The sequence below is a fragment of the Camelus ferus genome, chromosome 25 (assembly GCF_009834535.1).
Source record: "Camelus ferus isolate YT-003-E chromosome 25, BCGSAC_Cfer_1.0, whole genome shotgun sequence".
In the NCBI taxonomy this organism is placed as follows: domain Eukaryota; kingdom Metazoa; phylum Chordata; class Mammalia; order Artiodactyla; family Camelidae; genus Camelus; species Camelus ferus.
The window spans coordinates 8,476,432-8,497,067 of record NC_045720.1 but is presented as its reverse complement, the minus strand read 5'-3'; the positions used below and the strand labels follow the sequence as shown (position 1 = coordinate 8,497,067).

General features: G+C 45.4%; 1 protein-coding gene across 2 annotated transcripts in view; it reads right to left on the bottom strand.

Annotated features, from left to right (window-relative positions):
* Positions 1–20,636, bottom strand: part of ADCY8 (adenylate cyclase 8) — a 150,904-nt gene that overhangs the window by 105,498 nt on the left and 24,770 nt on the right. For both annotated transcript variants that reach the window (XM_032467722.1, XM_032467721.1), the window contains exons 2-3: positions 14,595–14,725; positions 6,727–6,838 (exon numbers count right to left, since the gene is read on the bottom strand). In XM_032467722.1, coding sequence (XP_032323613.1) covers positions 6,727–6,838; positions 14,595–14,725 — 243 coding nt within the window. The remainder of the gene's footprint in view (positions 1–6,726; positions 6,839–14,594; positions 14,726–20,636) is intronic.

Genomic DNA, 20,636 nt, shown 5'->3' with positions numbered 1-20,636 from the left:
TATAAAGCACCATGCTGGTTTCCTAATCTGATCAGGGCTTGGGACAGTATGTTTGGGTAATGAGTGAAATCACTCTCCCAATAAAAAAACAAATATCAGACAGAGAAAAGAGAATCAGAACTGGTTCTGGTGTTTCCTTGTCTGGATGAGATCTCCAGGGCCTTGCCAATCTTCGCAAATGGGCACACACGTGATCTTCAGAATCCTGATAGCATGCAAAGACATCCCATGGTTATTTCTAGGAGCTTGTGGTTCCTGTCTATTGGTTGCTTGCAGCAGCTAATTTTGCAAGAGAGCTACTGATGAGGTTTGATCAAAAAGGGAAACTCAAGACCTTCAGTTGTTTCCTCTAAGACCTCTAGAGTGGTATAACCAGAATGGAACTAGAGAGACCTGGCCCACTGATCTTGGCATTTTCCAGATTTGGGGAGTCCATGGGACAGTTATTTAAGAAATCCCAAAGGGCCCACGGGACTGCTATAGGGTTCAATTTTGTATTTTGCCAAGGAAGTATGAAAAAACAAACAAAAATAACAAACAACACAACTGCCCACCCATCACTTTATAAAAGAAAGTGTATTTTCAACACCAAAAAAGTAAAAAGACATATTCTTAGAATAAAGGGAAGTTCTTGGCACTAAATGAAATTAATATGATAGAAACTCACTACACTGCTGTATGTTTATATGTAACATACACACATATATTCATCACATGACTACAAGATAAAACTTCCTGACATTTGTTTGCAAAGGAGCAACAGGAATCACTGATTAAATCCCTTATTCTGATTTTTCAGCAGAGAACAGGAAGGCTGGGAGGCAGGGGTTGGTGATTTCAATCAGCAGCGCTTATCTGCAAATGGTCTTTGGGTTGTTGGTAGCCTGCTGTCACCCGGAGCTCTGCCTCCCTGTCGACAGTGGGGAGGGGGAGGAGGAGGGGGGAGGCAAAGGGTAGAGCAGGGGACACTTTGGTCTAAGAATCAGACATCCATGTTCTAGTCAAATCCAGCAGCTGTTTAACCTTCAGTAAGTCAGCAAAGCCTCTGATATGTGGGTTTCAATTCCCCCTACATGACACTTGTCAAAATAATCCCCTTGTCCTTAATACATAAGTAAGTATGGCCATCAATTAGCAATGACAATGACAGCTGACACCTGAAAACAGGTGTCTCCACACCCAAGGCTGCTCCTTATCTTTTCTCCTGTGAGTCTCACAATCATCCTGAACAGGGCCCCGCAGGTTTCTAGATGTGAAAATTTCAGTTTAAGAGAGATGAAAAATTTCCTGTGTTACAGATAAGCTGGCTAAAAATAATGATACGGACCATATATGACATTCAGTACCCCCAAGTCAGTGATTGTTCTGTGAAAACAGGGGTGAAAGCACTTTGGAAAAATTCAGGGAAAGGAAGAGGTATTTATTGAGCATGTACTAGGTGCCCAGCCATGTGTTAAAGGCACTATGTTGATCTTGTTTCGTCTTTGAGAGGACACACTGAGCCCCGTGCCTCTTCACAGACGGCTTCGGGAAGCGAAGGTCACACAGCAGGTGAGAGGCAGGAGGGGAATTTACAGCATGTCTGCCTGCCTCTGGGACTCGGGCTCTTTCTCTGCAAAACTGCAGCAGTTACGGCACAGTCTAGACTAGCAGATCTGACAAATATGCGTTCTGAAAGGAGATTATGTCAAATAGTTTATTACCCTTTGGAGCAGACACAGAACAACGTGGTGGAGATGTTTGTAACCCAGGGTCCATTTTCCTTCTAAACAAAAGGTGAAGTTGGCAGCCTCCTTGAAAAACTGTGGGCTGCCAATAAGTATGTATATATATAAAAAATACATAAATAAATAAAAAATATGAAAGGCCCGTCTTCTTATCTGTCAAGTTCTGTCAATTTGCAGACGCATTTTTCTGATCACTTCCTGTGAGCTGTCAGATGACTTGACAGTAATATCCAAGCAACTGCTTTTTACCAGAAACTGCTTTGAAAAATTCACATTAAAAAAGCCAAGCTGCTTTGAAAAAAGGTACAGAAAAAGAAAAATAAAGTAGGGCGAGGGTCTTCATGTAAATTTTATCAAGTTAGTCTTTACAGAATCCTTTCCCTCCCGTCTTGGCTTTGATATGATAAAAATCTCGGAAAAATCCAGAGAATTTATGAAACCATATATCTAGATACCATTGATGAGATACATGCACCAAAATTGTCAAGGATGGTTACGTTTTCGGGGTGGGGTAAGATTAGTGGGATGTCTATTTTCCGTATTGTCTCAATTGCTGATGTTTGAATTTTATGAATGATCAAGCATTGCTTTAGTAATCAGGAAAAAAACCCCAGTAGAAATGGAAAGATAAAAGGCTCTCAGAGCAAAAACATTAGTGCCATTAATATAAAAAAGTTATATTAAAAATCATGAGAATTTTTATTGTACTTAATCTGATTGTAATTATGCAAATTAACATATGAATATGTTGTCCTAGTAAAAATGAAACTACAGTGTTTCCTATAGTAGCCCTTCCCTCTCGGACACACAATACCCTGGAAACCTGGTCTCCTTTGCCCTCCTGAGAGGCAGCTATGTATACACACACACACACACACACACACACACACACACACATTTATATATATTTATATATGTACTATTTTCAAGCTCTTTAGCCACAAATTGATCATACTATGTTTATAGATCTGAGACACGCTTTTCCATGCAACAGCATGTTTTGAAATTCTATGTCAGTGCAGAAACAGTTACCTCATTCTTTCACATCTACTGATTAGCTTTCCACAGTGTTAGAACTGTTCCTCGTGACAATAATTTAGGTTGCTTCCAGTTTGCCAGCAGTTTGAAACATGATGGGATATGTACTGATGTCAATGTAAATGTATACTTTTAAAGCCTTAGTAATAGCATACATATTCTTCATTCCTAATTTGGAGGGGAGAGAGGTAGGTAGGGATTATTTTATTTAAAAAAAAATTAAAGATCAAAAGTTACCAGAGTTTGCCAAGGCACTAGAAAGGGTCAAAGAACACTCTGCTTTGAGCAGTCCAAACCAGAGGGCACGGAGGAATTCAATCACACTAAGAGGATCTTTAATAGAAGGCTTTGAAGTTTTTTTCCCGGCATCTTAATGATGCAGTGAATAAATTGGACAGGTACGGTGTATGATATTTACAGGCCAGTGGGCTCTGTCAGATGTCCAACATAATGACAACCTAAAGCAAAGAATTATGGCAAAGCAGAGGGAGATCATTGTAAAGCCACAGAGTTTTGATGCTAAAAGGTGCACCATAAAAGGCAAGTTTAATTCCCTCTAATACAGAAGTAAAGTCTCTGACCTACTTGGTTAAGTAATCTGCCTAAGGTTGGGGGCCAAAAACGTTGAGGGTAGATTTTCTTATTCCAAGGTGAGTAGAAATTGTTTTCACTGGCAGAGTTTCTCAAACTTTCTACAGAGGTAACAGATACTGAAACACCCGGGGTGGGTGGGTGGAGGTGGGGCAGGGGGTAGAGTGGGAGTTGCTGAGTGCTTATGGGTGCTAAGGACTTATTTTGAGCCAGCCTCGTGTATTGCTTCATTTATCCTTCATTACAGTTCTGATGGGAAACAGATTCCTCAAGGGGATTTGTACAAAGTCCACTGAAGTCCAACCCACAGTTGAAGTCCTATAAATCTGCTTGTCCGCCATGAACAGCAATACTCCTCTGACACCTTGCTCCAGCCCCTGCAATGCCGGGCGCATTGTCTAGTGGTCCAGAGCAAGCAGCTGGCCTCCGTCGGCCTGGGTCACAGATACAACACTTACTGGGGGTCTGGGCAGATTACTTTCCTTCTTTGAGTTTCAGTCACTTGTTCCGTAAAACGGGAACAATAAAGAACCTACCTTGTACGTTTGTTGAAAGAACTAAATTAGGCAATCCAGGACAAATAGGCAGTCTAGTGCAAATGTACACCAGGCAGTGTGTGAATGTTTAATATTACCAACATTAACAATAATTGTACTCCATCATATATCTGCATTTAATTTCTTTTCTTTTCTTTCTTTCCTTTCCTTTTCTTTTTTATTTTAAAGTGGAGGTACTGGGGATTGAACCCAGGACCTCGTGCATGCTAAGCATGCCCTCTACTGCTGAGCTATTCCCCTCCCCCCTGCATTTAATTTGACATTCATTTTTTTCTTTAAAATCTTTCAGTAAGACTCACACTCCAGAAGATGGACTATAGCTTCTTGCACCTGCTGGGGCCTGATGAGCTGAGTACCCCCATCTGACTCCCTCTCCCCTCCCACGTATACTGTAACCAGGGTAAAATCCCAGGCTACAGGACGAAGTCCACGCTCCTTAAAATGTGGCACCATGCCCTCCGGACTTGTTTCTGCTTTCCTCTTCAGGCTCCCTTCTCACTGCAGTCTCCCATGCCCTTTACGCTCCAGCAATCTTGAGCTTCTTATAGCTCCCCAAACAAGCAGAGCGTTTCCGCAGCTTCACACTTCCCTGCCTTTGCGCCCAGGCTCAGTCTGGGAGCTTCGCTGTGTCATCTGATGCCCAGAAAGCTCCTGCTCTTCCTCAGAGCCAGCTTGCTAATGGTCTCTTCTCTGGATGATGCTAAATCACCCCGTTCCTAACCCCTAGCACTGACTGCTCCTTCCTTCATCCACCAGAACTTCTGTGCCTTCTGCTTGCACCACACTGTCCTGCAATTTTTATGAACTTGTCTTTCCCCCTTGGCCGACTCTGAGCTTCCTGAGGGCAGGGACTGGTTTTGTCTTGCCAGAGTCTTGCACCATTGCTGGCATGTGTGAGTACATAGTAGGTGTTGGCTGAACAACTTGGGCTAAATTTTACATAGCGACCCTTTCCCTGGGTCGGTGGGGATTAATCCAGAAATTGACCTTGATCACGCCTGTCCGTTCTCATTGGAGGGCCTCTGTTCATCTTAGTATTTAGAACTATAATGAAAAGTGGAATAATTATGTGTAACTGGCACCAGCCACCCTTGAGGCAAAAATAAAAAGAAATGGTATCCGTTCTTCCCCACCTTCAAATTCCTAGCCCTTCAGGTTAACCCAACTCTTCTATAAGCAGGAGACCTCAGCTTCCACCTCTTCTCCTGCTCACGTCAGTTTCTTATTTAATAGTTGTCCAGTGGCTACAGGTTACAAAGCAGGGACCTAGGCAGGTCCTTGCTTATTTTTGTAGCCTCGTCTCTAACACTAGCTACCTTGAATTTTCCCTCCAGCGATGCCAAATCTCTTCTGCTTCTCCACACACACAGAGTAGCATCTTTATTTTTGTTTTCCCCTCTGCATACAACGAGCTTCCCTGCCTTCTTCACCTCACTAATTGCTGGGTAACTTTTACATAATAAAATTTACCTGTTTGATAAATGTGTACAGTCATGCTCACATACAGAGCAGTCACATCACTCCCTAAATCACCTCACCCCATGCTTCTGTGCAATCAAGCCACTCCCTCCCCCTCCAGCTCCTGGCAACCGCTTATCTCTTTCTGTCGCTGTAATTTTTGCCTTTGCTAGAATGCCTTACAAATGGAATCACAGAGTATCTAGACTCTTATGTCTGGCTTCTTTCACTTGTCCTAATGCATCTGAGATTTCGCTGGTGTTGTTGCATGTATTGGTGGTTTATTCCTTTTTATTGCCGAATAGTATTCTAGTTGTATTTGTTTTCTCCTTTTTCAGACTCAGCCTAAGAATCACTTCCTCCTGGAAGTCTTCTCTGAGCCAAGGGTTGTGTGCTGGTTTCGCGCTCCCACGGCACCCCAGACTCCCTTTCATCATAGCACACAGCACACTGTGCGTTGATTACCTCTTTAGGTAACGCTGGCTAGACTCAACTCTAAGGAGGGAAAAAGTGTGTTTTAATCGATTCCCATATTCCCAGCACAACACCTAGTAGGTGTTCAGATGCATGCATGAATGGACCTCCGCTGGAGTGAGGCAGTCTCAAAATAGGACATTTTGGCACTTTAACAATGAACTCCAACTTGACGTGGTCTCCCTTTCTCACAACAGCCTGTGAAGTTGACACTAACACACACAATTCACAAAAGAGGAAGTTAAGTCATGCCGGTTTGAATCCAAAGCCTACTCTCAGATTATAGTATGACAATGATATTCCTCTGTCATGAGAGCGGTTTTAGGACTAGGAATCTGTGTTTTGATGGCAAATGTTCATCTCCTTTAACCTGTTCTCTATTTTAGCTCCTGTCAAGCCAGCAGAAAAATATAGGTAGCGTCTTGTTGGCTAAAAACAAAGCTCTTCAGTCAAACAAAATGGTGGTGGGATGGGCCAGTAGATAACCGGTTCTTGAGAACAGGCTAATTCATTCCAGATGGCCGGGTCGGGCTGGGAGATTACAGGCAGCCATCATTACATGGACCAACACTGAGGCTGCAGCTGGATGGCACCTGGCCACATGCAAGCGGAACTGGAAAGCAAATGAAAAAGGACTTTGGTTTAATTGTCACTTAATCAGCTGTCTCTCACTGGGAAAATTAATCTGACAACCTCTCTTCTGAGACCTGTAAATAAGTAACATCTGTCCCTAAAATATGTGAGGGTCAGGGGTCCACACCTGGGGACAGGATGCAGAATGGTAAGGACGTGGGTGATAAAGGCTGAGTCCCTCTCTTCTCTAATTCCACATGCAGTCCCTCACTTCTGTGAAGACTGGGAGGGAATTAAATTCAACTCACATGGGCCAGTCGATCAAATCTGGCAAAGAGCTCGTTGAGCATCCTGACCAGCTCCTGAGCAGACAAGGTCGTGGAGAGGTTGGTAAATCCTTTAACATCTGCAAAAAGAATACTAGACAACAGGGAAGGGATGGGGTGGGGAGAAAGCACATTAATATTTTAATCCACCCTGGGCGACACATCACCATCCAAATAAATCAACTGTGGTCTAAGACTTTAGCTCTCCTTGCCATGGGAGTCTTGAGGAATGTCTCAGTGTTTAACAAACATCTCAGCAGGGAGTCCACCCAGAGGTTCAGGAAGGACAACGGGGCAGCGGGAAAGTCCTGTGCAGGACTTGGGGGCGTGGACAACGCAAACAACCCAAAAGGGAATTTTCCCCTAGAAACAGATCAATTTGTGGCGGAAAGCAAAACGAAGCATTATGAATTATCTCTATGTTTTCAGAATCAACAGCAATGAGGATGTCGTGAACACAGAGCAAAATGGTCACGGGGACAACAGAATGCAAAACCGCATTATCTCCGGCCCAGTGACATGTACTCCACTCCAAACTGCAGGCACACAGAGTCGGGCACTGTTCAAAAACTGTGGAATAAGTAGCAAACCTGGGAGGCCTCAGGCAGAATAATGAGTTACCTGAAAGTCTCACATTCACTAACGATTTCCTTTAGGTGAGGTCTAATTCTACGCACATGGCTCGCCCTAAGGATAGGAGCAACCCTTGAAAGCCTTATAAAAGCAAGGCTCTGTAAGAGCACGGTCTTAGCTAACCTATCCAATTAACCTCTGGGGAAGGCATTGTTCATTTCATTGTGAAGAGGAGGAAATTGAGGCTCAGAGAGGCAGGGAAACTTGCCTAACACCCCATTAGTAGCCTGTGGCAGAGTTGGGATTGTCCGCTTGGCTGAATGGCCCAGTGAGGCACTGCCCCACTTCACCTTAACACACCACCTCAGGGACTGATACAATCGCAGGGGCACCTCTGAAAGGCAGGATGGAACACCAAAAAGGATTCCATATTTTCTTGATTCTCATGTTTTTTCGTCTCTAAAACTGGTAGCATGTTTGCAGTGTGTCAAACCTTTTGGGTATTTTTCTTAGTTTTGCATAAAATAATGGCGAGTCTTACCATCAGTGTGACTTAGTGTTAATAAAATAGGTGAACTGGCCAGAAGGCACTGTGGAATGTGTGTGGACCTGCATTGGTCACCCCTCGTATTAAGTGGTTTTTAAAGTTGTCTCCATTACAAACCCCTTTAAGAATCAAATACAGGCTATGGATTCTCCCTCCTAAAAAATGTACAAGTATTCAGAATTTTGCACTTCATTTCAAGGGATTTGCAGCATACCAAAAGTCCATTTATGGGCTCATTAGGAATCCTTAGACCTCAATTTTAAAACTATTGCTTTAATTAATCAGTTAGTGCTTTAATTATTTTGGCAAATATTTACGTACCTACTATGTGACTAGCTACACACCGTACTAGGAATTTGTACTGAGTCATAAAGAAGACCCAGCGCCTGCCCTTGAGATGCTCAGAGAGTGGGGAAAGGAGTTGGGCAGACAAAGAGAAGGACAGAAACAACACAGGCCATGACTGCTGCGATGGAAGGACACACTGGGTGAAGACCAGCCACTGGGGATCAGGAGCTTCCTAGTGAGGCAAAGTCCAGGCTGACTCTTGAAGGACCTAAGGGCCTTGATGGATAAAGTGACTAAATGAATGGGTGTTCTTAGCAAGAGATCAGCACATACTAAGGTCTGGTAGAAAAATAAGCAAATGTACCAAGATTCTGCAGGAATTCACGGACAGCTATTCACAGGGCAGCACCAAGCAAGAGGGGTGGGAAGCAATGAAGGAAGAGAGAAAGAGAAAAAAGAAAAAGAAAGAGTAAGGAAGGAAGAGAGAGGGATGGGGTTAGACATGTGAGCAGGGGAACAATAAAGAGGGACTTGCTAAGCCAGGTTGATGAATATAGATTTTTTTTCTGAACATGATGGAAAACTAGTGAAGGGATTTAAGCCCGGTCATGATATCTTTAGATTTTCAATGTATACAGCTTCCTCTGGCAGGGCTGCTACGCTGCCACTGCTCTCTACAGCTTTCTGGTGGCATCGCATCTGGTCGCATGCATAGGCTTTGGGTCTAGACAGATTGGGGCTCAAATCCCAGGTCACTACTTATGAATACTACGACCTTGGGTAACTTCTGGAACTTCTCCAAGCCTTGGGTTTGCATACTGGAAATAACTGTAGTACCCACCTCGTTGGTGGGTAGCAAGTGTTTGGCACAGTGCCTGGCATAGTAAGTGTTAACTCTTGCCATTGTTATTGTAAAAAGCACACCATAATTGAGTGGTTTGTGGGGGAGAGGTAACAGGTAGAAGAGGGTGTGACCGTCAGCTGGATTATTTGTTACTTGCAGCTAAAAGCATTCCTAACTGTTGACACAAACCTGAAACAACAGTAGCAGCAATCCTTACAGAGTGTGAACTGCGGGCTTGATGTTGTTCTAAGAGTTCTACATGTATGAACTCATTCATTCCTGGTTACAACCTAGGAGGCAGGACCTGTGGTGATGGTACCCATTTTACAGATAAGGAAACTGAAGCCTGAGAAACGTGCCTAAAGACATGAAAATCTAGGGTTGGAATCAGGCCATCTGGCTCTGAGATCTGTGGTCTTCATCACTACAGTCTGCCACCTCTGAAGTGAGTCAGTCATTGTCACAGGTAGTAGGAAGTGGAAGGGCCCGGAGGTCACCTAGCCCGACTCACTCACTATAGATCCATTCACCTCAAACTATTAATATCTATCTGTCCATGGCAGGAATGGTTCATTTGTTCATTCATTCACTTAACAGCCAATAAATGGAATGCCTACTATGTGTCAGATAGTGGAGACACACTGAGGAGCAGAACGTACCATCACAGCCCCTCAGAGAACGTACAGTCTATCAAAGGAAGAAATGGCTTCCCTGAGAGCAAAGGTCATGGAAGTTTCAGATGTGCTCAGTGTTCCAATATTACCCATGTTTCTGCAGTCTTCTGCACACACCATCTTTCTGCACCTGTGTCTGTACACGACATACCTGCTCCCTGGCACAGTTTTCTTTCCTGTTGTTACCTATTAAAATCCTACTTGTCCTCTAGGACCCCACCCCTACGCGAAGATTCTGCTTTTATAGACACTTCCCCTGTCTACTCTAGCCTGCTGCCCAACCTACGCTCCCCTCCATCTTGGCACTTACTGCTTGATACACAATCATGCGTGCTTGAGTGTGCTCCGTCTACTGGCTAAAGGTCAGGAAGAGAGTCACCTCTGTACCCCAACCCTCAGTGCACAGTGGGCCTCATGGTACATTCCCTGAGTTGAATCAATGGAAATCGGCAGAACTGAGTCCTCCTTTTTCAGAGTGTGGTCACAGCCACCACTGGCAGCTCCTGGTTGCTGGCTGGAGATGCCTCATCTCAGGCCTCACCCCAGACCTACCCGCTCAGAAACTAGCACGAATTTAACCAGAACCCCAGATGGTCTGTGTGCACGTTAAAGGTGGAGAAGCACTGGTTTAAGTCAAGGTCATGCAATAATAGTTTGTTGAATAAAAGACAAGAAGTAGAAACCAGCCCTGGTTCTCACTCTGTTGTTCATTCTGCCACCCCCAGGTGCTCAGCTCAAGGTCAGCTATTCTGACTCTGGGTATAAACTTGGAACCTTCCAAGATAAATACACTGATGAGGCCACCTTAATTGTCAAATCAAATTTGCTTATATAAGTTGTTTATTTGGCTAAGAACAAGTGACATTACCTATTAATCACTCTTCAAACAGAGTCCTCAAGGAGGCTGAGCAGAATTCACCAGAATCATTAGGAACACAGGCCCTGTGTAGACGCTTCTTCCTAACTTGTGTTCTTGGGAAAGCTTTTTTAAACCCTCTGAGCTTCCATTTTCTTGATAATAAAGCAGAGATCACTAAAGCTACTCTGGAGGGTTCCTGGAAGGAGATAATTTGTAAATCACAACGTAGTCCTCAATAAGTGGATGGTATGTAACTCCTTGTGGCAATTTTTGGGAATCAGAGACTGTTTAATAGCTTGCCACAAAGCCAGACCTCCGAAGCCAAGTTCTCTAGGCCCACTCAATTGATTGCATTTGGCTTGAATGTGAAATGGTCTGCAGGGCCAGTGTGATGACTGCATGTGTTCACAGGCCTGGCTGGGCAGAAGCAGCCAGTCAGAAGTGTGGGTGGACTGGGTTATGCCAGCAAATGTGCAAATGTACATGGCCTGGGGTCAGGTGCTCTGGTAGAGATGCTAACTGTCCACTCAATCCATGCCTCCCAGTCACTAGCAAAGGCCACTAGCAAGTGCTCTATGCCCTCTTGGATCTAGGTCGGGCCATGTAATCAGGTCCCATTGATGGAATCTGAGTGGAAGAGATAACATGTCATTTCTGGGCAGAGGTAGTAAAGGAGTAGGTGCGCCTTTTCCACCCTCTTCCCTCCAGGAGCTGAATGCTCAGAACTCTGAAGACCAAGGTGGGAGACACAGCTGTAAGTTACTGCAGAGAGGTTATTAGAGCATTACCCTAACTGGCGCAGGAAGTGTCTTAAATATACGGGGAAATACAGGAAAGAGAAATAAGATCGGGCAGATGGGATTGGAAGCCTAAATGGCTTCCCATAAAAAGCTGAGCAGCCAGGTGGAGCTCCAGAGTGAATCTGGCGATGTCTTAGATGCTTCTAGCTTAAATCAACTTGAGAATCCAAACGTTTTGCCCATTTCAAAGCAGCTCGGTTTTTTGATTAGGAAATGGAGGTCCAGAAAGATGAAATGATGCAGCCGAAGTCTTGCAAGGGGTGTGGCTCATAGAAAGTGTTCCGGGGTGAGAACCCAGATCTGCTCATCCCCGTCCGCCTGAGGCCACTCATGTCCCCAAGTGGGCGCCTCTTACCACACCTTATACTCACAGGATGCAATGAGCTGTATGAAATATAATTGAGTAAGACATTTACAGCAGACTGTTTCCAGGGAAAGGTCACAAAACGACAACAAAAAGCAACAGAGAAGAAAGAATGAACCGGGTGAGTTGCCATGAAGAGAGTGACAGGATGGAAAATGATTTCAAAAACGCTCCCGTCCCCGCAGCGGGTGTGCTCTGGGGGCTGGGGAACCAGGCGGGGGGGAGCCAGTCCGGCTCTGCTCTCTCGCGGGGGCTAACGACCATCCTCCTCCGCTTACTGCATCCCTGGTCCTGTTTCAGCGCCCAGCAGCCTTGCAGTGGGCTGGAGAGGCCCCGGCGCCCCTGGTCGAGCTCATCCTCCCAGGCCCAGCGGGGCTGTGGGCCTCCCGCCCCCACTGCCTCTGGGAACAGGCGGGAGGGGCCGGTGCAGCTGCCAGTGTCTCTGCCCATTTTCCCCTCCGTGAGAAAGCGCTCCTTCACCGCGGGGCTGAGAGGGCTGAGAAATGTAGGGCAGCAAACTCAATCCTATTTTAGTGTGGTGCGAACTTCTGGAAAAGGGTCTGGAGCACAAAGACTCAGCTCGATAATTTAAAATAAGTGGGCGGGGTGCAGGGTGCAGAAGTAACTTTCGTTGTTCCCCACTAAGGGAGGCACTGAAAACTGATTAGTACGGAGAGAACTCCAAACATGTCGTTTATTTAACTTAAGGCTCCTGAATACGTTGGTTTTTTTTTTTTTTCTTTATAAAGGGTAGTTTTTTTTTTCCCCTCCTCTCTCTTTCTCCATGGTGACAGGGGCTTTTGAAATATGTCATGTATACATTTTATAATAGGTCATATTTCATTATAATTATAATTCATTAAGTTACATATCACTATAACTATATATAAATTATTATAATACGTCAAGACATATTTCATGTCATATATGTGCTATATATTTTGTATTTTTCTTATATAAAAAACACTGTTCTGCCTTCACTTGTGCTGACCCCTCTGCCCAGCATTCCTTCCTTTGATTTTTTTTCCCCCACTAACTCAATTTAAAGAAGGCAAATAAGAATCATCCTGTCTGGGGAGGTTTCTCTGCCCACCTCCATCCAATCCCAAAACCCGCCCTCCACCCAAGTCTTTCTCATTTTATGATTGCTTAGCCTCCTTTGCTTACGTTAATAATAGAATCCCACAATGTACTATAATTATGGTGCTGCCCTGAGCTTGTTGTTCTAGAACTGGTTTTGCTGAGTTCCCATTATCTGTGGGACCACTTCCTAGATGTGGGATGCATCTTTTATTAGAGTTGCTGCTTGACAAAGGGCTCTTTGCAAACTCAAGCTCTACATCAAGTGTAGCTCAGCTCTTGGGCAAGACCCTGAGAACGATCTGTACTGATATTCCTGCTAAAGGGTTGTGTTAGAACCAAGCTTTCTGCTGGACTTGCTTTCAAAGGAGCATCCCCCTGCACACCAGGTAAACACCCAGAGATGCTGGAGAGAAGGAATAGTTGTTCTTCCTTCCTATCAAAGTTCGGAGCAGAGGAACTGAAAGGGTACATTGGTCATTTTTACAGCTGTTCAAATTATAGGTTTTCCTCTGTGTTTGGGAAATTTCCACCCTATGACATTTGTTGGGAGGGAGATGCAGTTCTAGTGTACAAGCCGAAAATATCAGATATTTGTTTCCCCGTCACTTCTGGGCAATGACTGGGCTCAGCCAATCAGACATACCTGCCGCAGGCTTGACTTGAGATGCAGAAAGTCAGGGGGAGCAGAGAGTCGGGGCAGGGCAGAGGCGGCCAAGTCCAGATCCTGGGGACTGCAGGAGGAATTCTGTGTGCAGAGGTGGCAGCTATGTCTGGGACAGGACAGGGCTGGTCCCACAAGCAACATACTCTTCAGGGACAGTGGAACCAGCGTCCTCACTGACCTAGTGCACTGCTGTAATTTTGGCTATGCCTCTGGCTTCATTCCAGTCCATTTCTTGAGCCTACCTCTCCATCCTTCTCTAATTACTCTGTGAGGCACCCCATAGCCTTTCAGTACGTTTCTTTACAATCAGCCAGAGTTGGGTTCTTTTTTGCTTGCAACAGGGAACATGTCTGAAACAATCCACAATACGCTTACCCCTGTCGTGTGCTTTGTGTGTATCTTTGTTCACATAATCTCTATGAACTCCTGTAATGTGGTTATTAAAATGCCCATTCTACAGAGAAGGATCTGGAGGTTCAGGTATGTAAATTGCTCAAGGTCACGCACAAGGAAGAGGTAGAACTGGGATCCTGAACTGGTCTGCCTCATGAAGGAGCCCCCCGCTCTGGTTTTCAGTACACACCATATAGTCCAGCACAGAGCTGGGCACAGAGATGGCACTGATGGGTGGATGGAAGGGTGAAGGGATAGATGGTTGGATGTGTGGATGGATGAATGGGCAGATGGATGGATGGAGGAATGGCTGGTTAAAAATATGTTTGCAAAAAGAAAAATAAGCTGTAGTCCTTTTTTGTATTATTTTAAAGACACTTGTAAGGAATATAAGGAGGAGACCCAGGTCATCACCCGGGGCTTCCAGATCACATTCTGGAATTATTTTTCCCCTCATAGTGTAAAAGGCTCTTGCTTTTCCCGTTCATAATGTAAAGGCAGGCAAGCCTACTGCAGGGGAGCCAGGCAGTGCGTCAACCAGCAAATGTAACTACATTTCTCTCACACTCTTCTCAAGCCTCAGTTTGGAAATGTGGAACTCTCTGACGAACAATCACTACTTAATGAATTAATCAACCGAATGGAGAAAGGCGCCGACATTCAGGCAGACAGAAGCCATGGCCGTGCGGTGAGAGCAGCCGGGAGCGGGTGGATCGGGTGGATCGCGCAGAGGACGGGGGCGGGGCCGTCCTCTTTCTCACCTGACGTTCTCATAGCGGTGGATGTAGATCCGATGGAATTGGTGCTGCAGGTGCTCGTCTTCCACGTTGGTCATGTCGTTGATCATTTCCAGGACAACAAACCGGGGCAGCACGGACAGCACAAGCCGCTCCTGGAACAAAGCAATAAAAGGGACCACCTTGTAAGGCTGACCACTGAGTCTCGGAAGGGTGGATGGACCGTGCAGAGGTCGTGGGGCTCTTGTCTGAACTTCTTGAGGAGTTGCTAGTTTCATTCCATCCTATGAACATGACAAATATCTATGGAGTCTTTTTACTTGCCAGGCACTGCGCTGAGTGTTGGGTATATAATGGTGAACCAAATGGATGAGGGTCTGCTCTTGTTGAGCCTACATTCTAGTAGGGGTTACAGACATCGAAGTCTACACACCCAAACATACCCACACACGTTTACAAAATGGGACAAGTGCTGTGCAAGAACAGGTCACAGTCAAAGAGCATGACGGTCGATGACATGATTCAAATTGGGGTTAGGGATGACGTTTTGGGGGAACTGATATTTAAACTGATACATGAAAATTTAGAATGAGTCATGCTGTGTACTGCAAGGAGCTCCAGGAAGAGAAAACAGCAAGTGCAAATGTCCTAAGGCAGACAGAGAGCAGTGGCGTGGCTGGAGGATGGTGATAGAAGGATGCGGGGATAAGGGATAAGGTTGGAAGTGTAGATAAATCTGGCAGGCTTGTGTGAGATGTTAGCATTTAATTCCAACTAAAACTGGAAGCCACTGAGTGATATAACCAGAGGAGTGTCATAAACTGATTTATGTTTTAAAAGGTCACCTCTGGCTGTGGTTTAGACAATGAATTGTGAGAAGGGGGCCAAAAGCAGAGACAGAGAGACCAGCTTGGGGAGCTCCTGCAGTGGCCCAGGTGAGAGGTGATGGGGGTAAGATCTATAGGATTGGCAACCAGCTGGGATGGCAGGAGAGAAAGAGGGCGTAACCATGGTGATGGCTAGGTTTTTGAGTTTGCTTGATGGAGAGAATGTGCTACATTCACTGAACCAAGGAACCTAGGAGAGGAACCAGGCTTAGGAGACACTCTTTATTGAGAGGAGAGGAATGAGACACACTCAGCCTAAAAGTAGGGACCTAACACTTGGCAGAACAATATTCTCCCATCATGATCAAATGGTAGATAAAAACTAAACAACTGGTCATCTAGCAACATGAGCTAAATCCCAAAGAGATCTTGTGTTGTGGAAACCAGGCAGGAGTCCAGCTTCTACTCTATAATTTGCTCTAGTGAGGAATTTGGTTTAAGGCAGGTGCATTGTAAACATCATAGTTTCTCGTATCTTCATAGATATTTATGAATTCTAAGCATTCTCACCATCCATTCTTTCATTCGTTCCTTGCAAAACCCTGAAAATAAGCAAGTGCAAATAATTATTTCAGGTAATGACAAACTGAGTTAAGTTAAAACTACTTGTGTGGCCTGAACCACGTGGCCATGTGGCAGTGCCAGGATGCAATCTTGTGCCACGTTGTTCCTTGATGGGATTCTTGGTGAGATGGGAAAAGCCCCAGGTGTTGAGTCTAACAAGAGTTTCAATCGTGCCTCCACCACTTAATAGTAACGTAGCGTTAGGTGAGCTACGTCATCCCTCCGTGACTGAGTTCCCTAATTTGGCAAATAAAAGCATCTACCTCACAGATTTGCTGTGAGAATTCACTGAAATAAAAATAAGTGAGGGGCCTGGAGTTCATTCTTTCCCTTTTCCTCTCTGCTCTGCTTAACCCTGCTCTCATGTGAAGGGCTTTATTAATGAAGTTCCACTGAGCTTCATGTGATGAGGCTTTCTCCTCTCTTGAAAGCAATCCCATCGTGGGACTGAGAGGCATGCTTCTTGCAGATGCCCCTGCCCTCTGTCCATCCCGTGTTCATCAGCGCTGTCAGCTTCCCAGGTACTGGCGGCTGTGTTCATGTAATCACTGCGGGATGGAAGTCGGTGCTAATCACAGCTTTGAGGGGCACTTGGCGCCTCCGAAAGGTAGGTGCTAAGTAAATATTTGCTAAACCAATGAGTGAATGCATAGAAGGCAGAGACTGCGTGTAGCTCATGACTGCAGTCCCTCCAATGGCCAGCACAGTCCCCGGTACAGGATAATCATTTGTTAGATTCTTTAAGTGGCAGTGCACGCTCGATCCTCAAGTATGACATCAATGCTTTTATGGGAGACTTTTAAAATAAAATTTTAATAGCAAAATTCTCCAGCACCCAGGCTTGCCAGCCTCCAGCCAGCCCTGCTCCTGGCAACTGCCCCAGCTCCTCCCTCTGCAAAGCATTTTCTGCCAGGCGATGGGAAATCGCCTGGTGTCTGCTTAGAAAAGCCCATTTCCAACACTTGCTTCTCTCAGATTTGTTCACTGCTTGAGAAACATCATTCAAATCCCCTGAAAACACAGTCTGAAAGAAAACAGGGAAGTTTGCCCCTTAATACAATTCCCAGCTCCTACTGAGGCACAGGATCTGATTTTTCTGGCTTTGGAGATCAGAAGTACAACGCGACTCTCTCCTGGAGCCAGACGGTAGCCCAGGGTGGCCTTTGTGCTCCCATTCTGCACATCTTTTTCCTCCCTGGGTTTTTTCCCATTTGCATGAAAAGGGACCCTGGGTTGATTCCAAGTGCATCAGTGGCTCCTGCCTGGATTTCCCTATTCATGTCATCAAAAGGGCTTCGCGGGAATCAGTCGCTGCAGTGCATCCTGAGGGGGAAGTCAAGGTGAAAACAGCCAGGAATTCGGGATCTCTATTTTATACAAATGCTGGAGGTGGGGAAGAGAAGGGGAGTGGAGCAGCCCTCTGAAGCGGGCAGCACTTCTGAGCTTACACTGCAGCAGGGCTTCTGAATGGCTTCGGGGAGAACTCGCCACTCTCAAGCTCCTGCAAACTTAGACTCCCATTAATCTCTCTCTGCTGCTGGCAAAGCAATGTTAACTGCAGTCAAGGTCCAGGCACTGGCGAGACGCGTCCTCTGGGGCTATACATAATATCTTATTTTAAAGTCACTGCTCATTACGTAGCATGCCAAGTGCTTGGCATCCAGTATTAATCAAAACCTCACATTAATCGTAGAAGGAGGTAGGTGGCTATTTTCATTGCATTTTATGTACGAGGTCCTGGGATTTCAAAAATTTAGGTGAAATCAGGCAGTCTGGAGTCATACACTTGGTAAGTGCACAGTGAAGACTCAGGCTCATGTTCTTTCTCCTTTGAAACTTGGATTGTAATTCATCCATTTATTCACTTATTTACCACGTCAAGGAGTCGGTGCTATGTGACAAGTGTGCCGTGCTGGGCTTGGAGAATCAGCAGGAAACACAACAAGACACAGTGCTGGCCTCTGTAGAGCTATTGTGCTAGAGGTAACGGATGGACCATGGTGGAGATTAAGGGAGCCAGTGGCTGCCTTAGCGGGATGGTCAATGAAGGACTCTTCAAGGTGACTGTTATGCTGGGACCTGGATGGTAGAAGCAGCCAGTCTTGTGGAAAGCTAGGGAAAGGGGCAGAGGAGCAGCAAGCACTGAGGCTGTGGTATCGCGTCTCTCATTACATTTATTCTTTCATTCATTCAACACAGTTTTTACTGAGATTCTACTGTGGACAAATTTGTGACAGGCTATGAATATATGAATAAACAAGGCAGATGTGGTCCTAGGATTTCATGGGGCGCTTACAGGCTTAGTCTCAGAGGTGACAAGTACAAGAACTGACAGTCATGGTGACTGAGAGGCAGCCTGTGAAGGTGGTTGTCAGTAGCTTGACAAGCACTATGACAGTAACTCAGGAGCAAGTCCTGGCTAGAAATGTGGGTAGACAACTCAGTGACTTAGGGCAGGCTGTGCGATCAGAGCCGGCGAGGTTCCGGGAGTCTTGTTAGAAGTGGCAAGAAAAAGGAGAAGAAGCTGGGCTTCTATGTAGTTTATCATCAAGACTCAGAGGACGACAGAGACCGAGCGGTCAGAACTGGATCTTTAGAGTCGAAACTTTGGGTGTCTACCCTCTGGAATAAGGCGTGCTCATCACAAGTACAGGGGCTCCCCACCCCAGTGTTTTAGGCCATGCAGTTATTTAGATGAGCCACGTACTTCTCTGATCACGATGCCTTCCTGAACGGATCTGCTGAAGTGACACCATCTCTGTGAAGCTCTCCTTGAATCCTACGCCCTGTAGACCTGCCTCCTTCTGCTCCCATTGGAAGCTGCACCAACCTCTGTACGACTTTAATGCAGTAGAAGCTGTTCTGGCTGACCTCCGCTTAACCAACTCCAACGACTCAACTCGCTGGATTAACCCACTCTTTCCAGTCCCTCTGTCACTCATACCAGCAGGGCAGGCCACTGCAGGGCTGAAGGTGCCCAGCTGGTAGGGAGCTCTCTAAATGTCCACAGCTTCTGTTCCGCCTGACCAGGAGTCACTGAGCTTGTTCCCAAACCCCGTTTTGTCAGTTTCGTCTTTGAGTGCACTGACTCAATTTAATTAGATGGTAAATAAAAATATTAAGTAAGAATAAGAGTTGCTGTTGATATGAGATTGGAATTGAATGCTTTGGAAAGACTTGGTAATACTGGCAGCTAGTACAGTGCAACCAAACTAGATGTCAACAAGACAGCCATAAGAATTTGTGGGAAAAATAATAAAAATCCAGAAGTCATTCTGATAATTTTGCAAGTACTTTTAAATTCTTGGCTCCATTTGAGAGAACTAGAAGTCTTGGCTGGTGCACTATTAGCTATGGTCTCTGTAAGAAACAACAGAGCCCTGCTAAGAAAAGTACCTTGGCCTTATTTGAAAAGACCAGATAATGAACTTGTTACTTTTAAGTTGCAGATAAAATATGCAATTGTTCATAATTCCTCCATTTGAACCTACTTTTTCAATTAACCAAGCCACGGCCCTTCCTGATGGCTTCAGCTCAAGGAATGCTGCAATTCTTATTTGGGTTCTGTCACCCTCCCTGAACTGTGAAGTATTTGAGAGCCAAGAGGATGTTTTTTCCACCTCTAGAACCTAACTCAGGCTGAGTGAGGAGGGAGTGGCCATATTATGATTCCTTTGGTGACAAAGAGGCAGATAGCCTACTTGACATCGGTAGGACGTAGCTTAAGCAAAATCAGGTTTATCGTAACTATCCTGGGTGTCTCAAGGGATCTAAGGGCCCAGTCGAGGCTGGACTTTGGAAACGAAAGGGCCCAGTGGCCCATAATGACTCTTTCCCCTAAACTTGGGCCTCTGCTTCTCCTGCAGGTCAGCTTCATCCTTCTCTCTCACTTCTCAGCCACTGGGAGCTCTCGGCCCTTACACCTTGTATCTTTGGCCATTTTGAGAAGATTCTTGCTCCGTTCAGGACTCAACATGTCGGCATAAGGGCTCTGCTTGGGTCAAACATCTAGTCCTACCGAAGGCTCATGGTCAAGGGTGCAGGGTCATGAAAAAGTTCATGGTCATTAATGGGGTGACCATTAAGAGGGGTGGGTTGGGTACAGCCGGGAGGAGGAAGTCCCAGAAAAGTGGGACACATGGTGGCATAAAAACCTATGTGTACAATATGGTGGCCAATGCACGTTTGTGGAAGGAACAGCTGCGTGACATGAATATCAGCACTTGAACAGGGGTCTGGCTCCGACAGAGGGATGGAGAGCAGGCAACCTGAAGTAAAGGGGAGTGAGAGAAAGGGCAGTGCAGTATTGCAGTCACGTGCATGGCCTTGGAGCTGGGCTCTAGGTTTGAATCCTGACTCTGCCCCTTCCTGACTCTGTGACTTGGCCTCTCTGTACCCCAGTTTTCCCATCTGTAAATTGGAGATGGTAACAACAGAGTCCCTTCGCAGGGCTGGTGTAGGGTTAAATGAGTTAATATCTGTAAAAGAATTAGCTAGTGTCGGGCACACTGTAACCACAGCCCAAACGTTTGTTAAATTCACTGGCAAGCGTGCTCTATTTTAATCATTGTTTTAGAACTTTAATTGTATATTGGTGCAAAAGCTTAAAACTTTT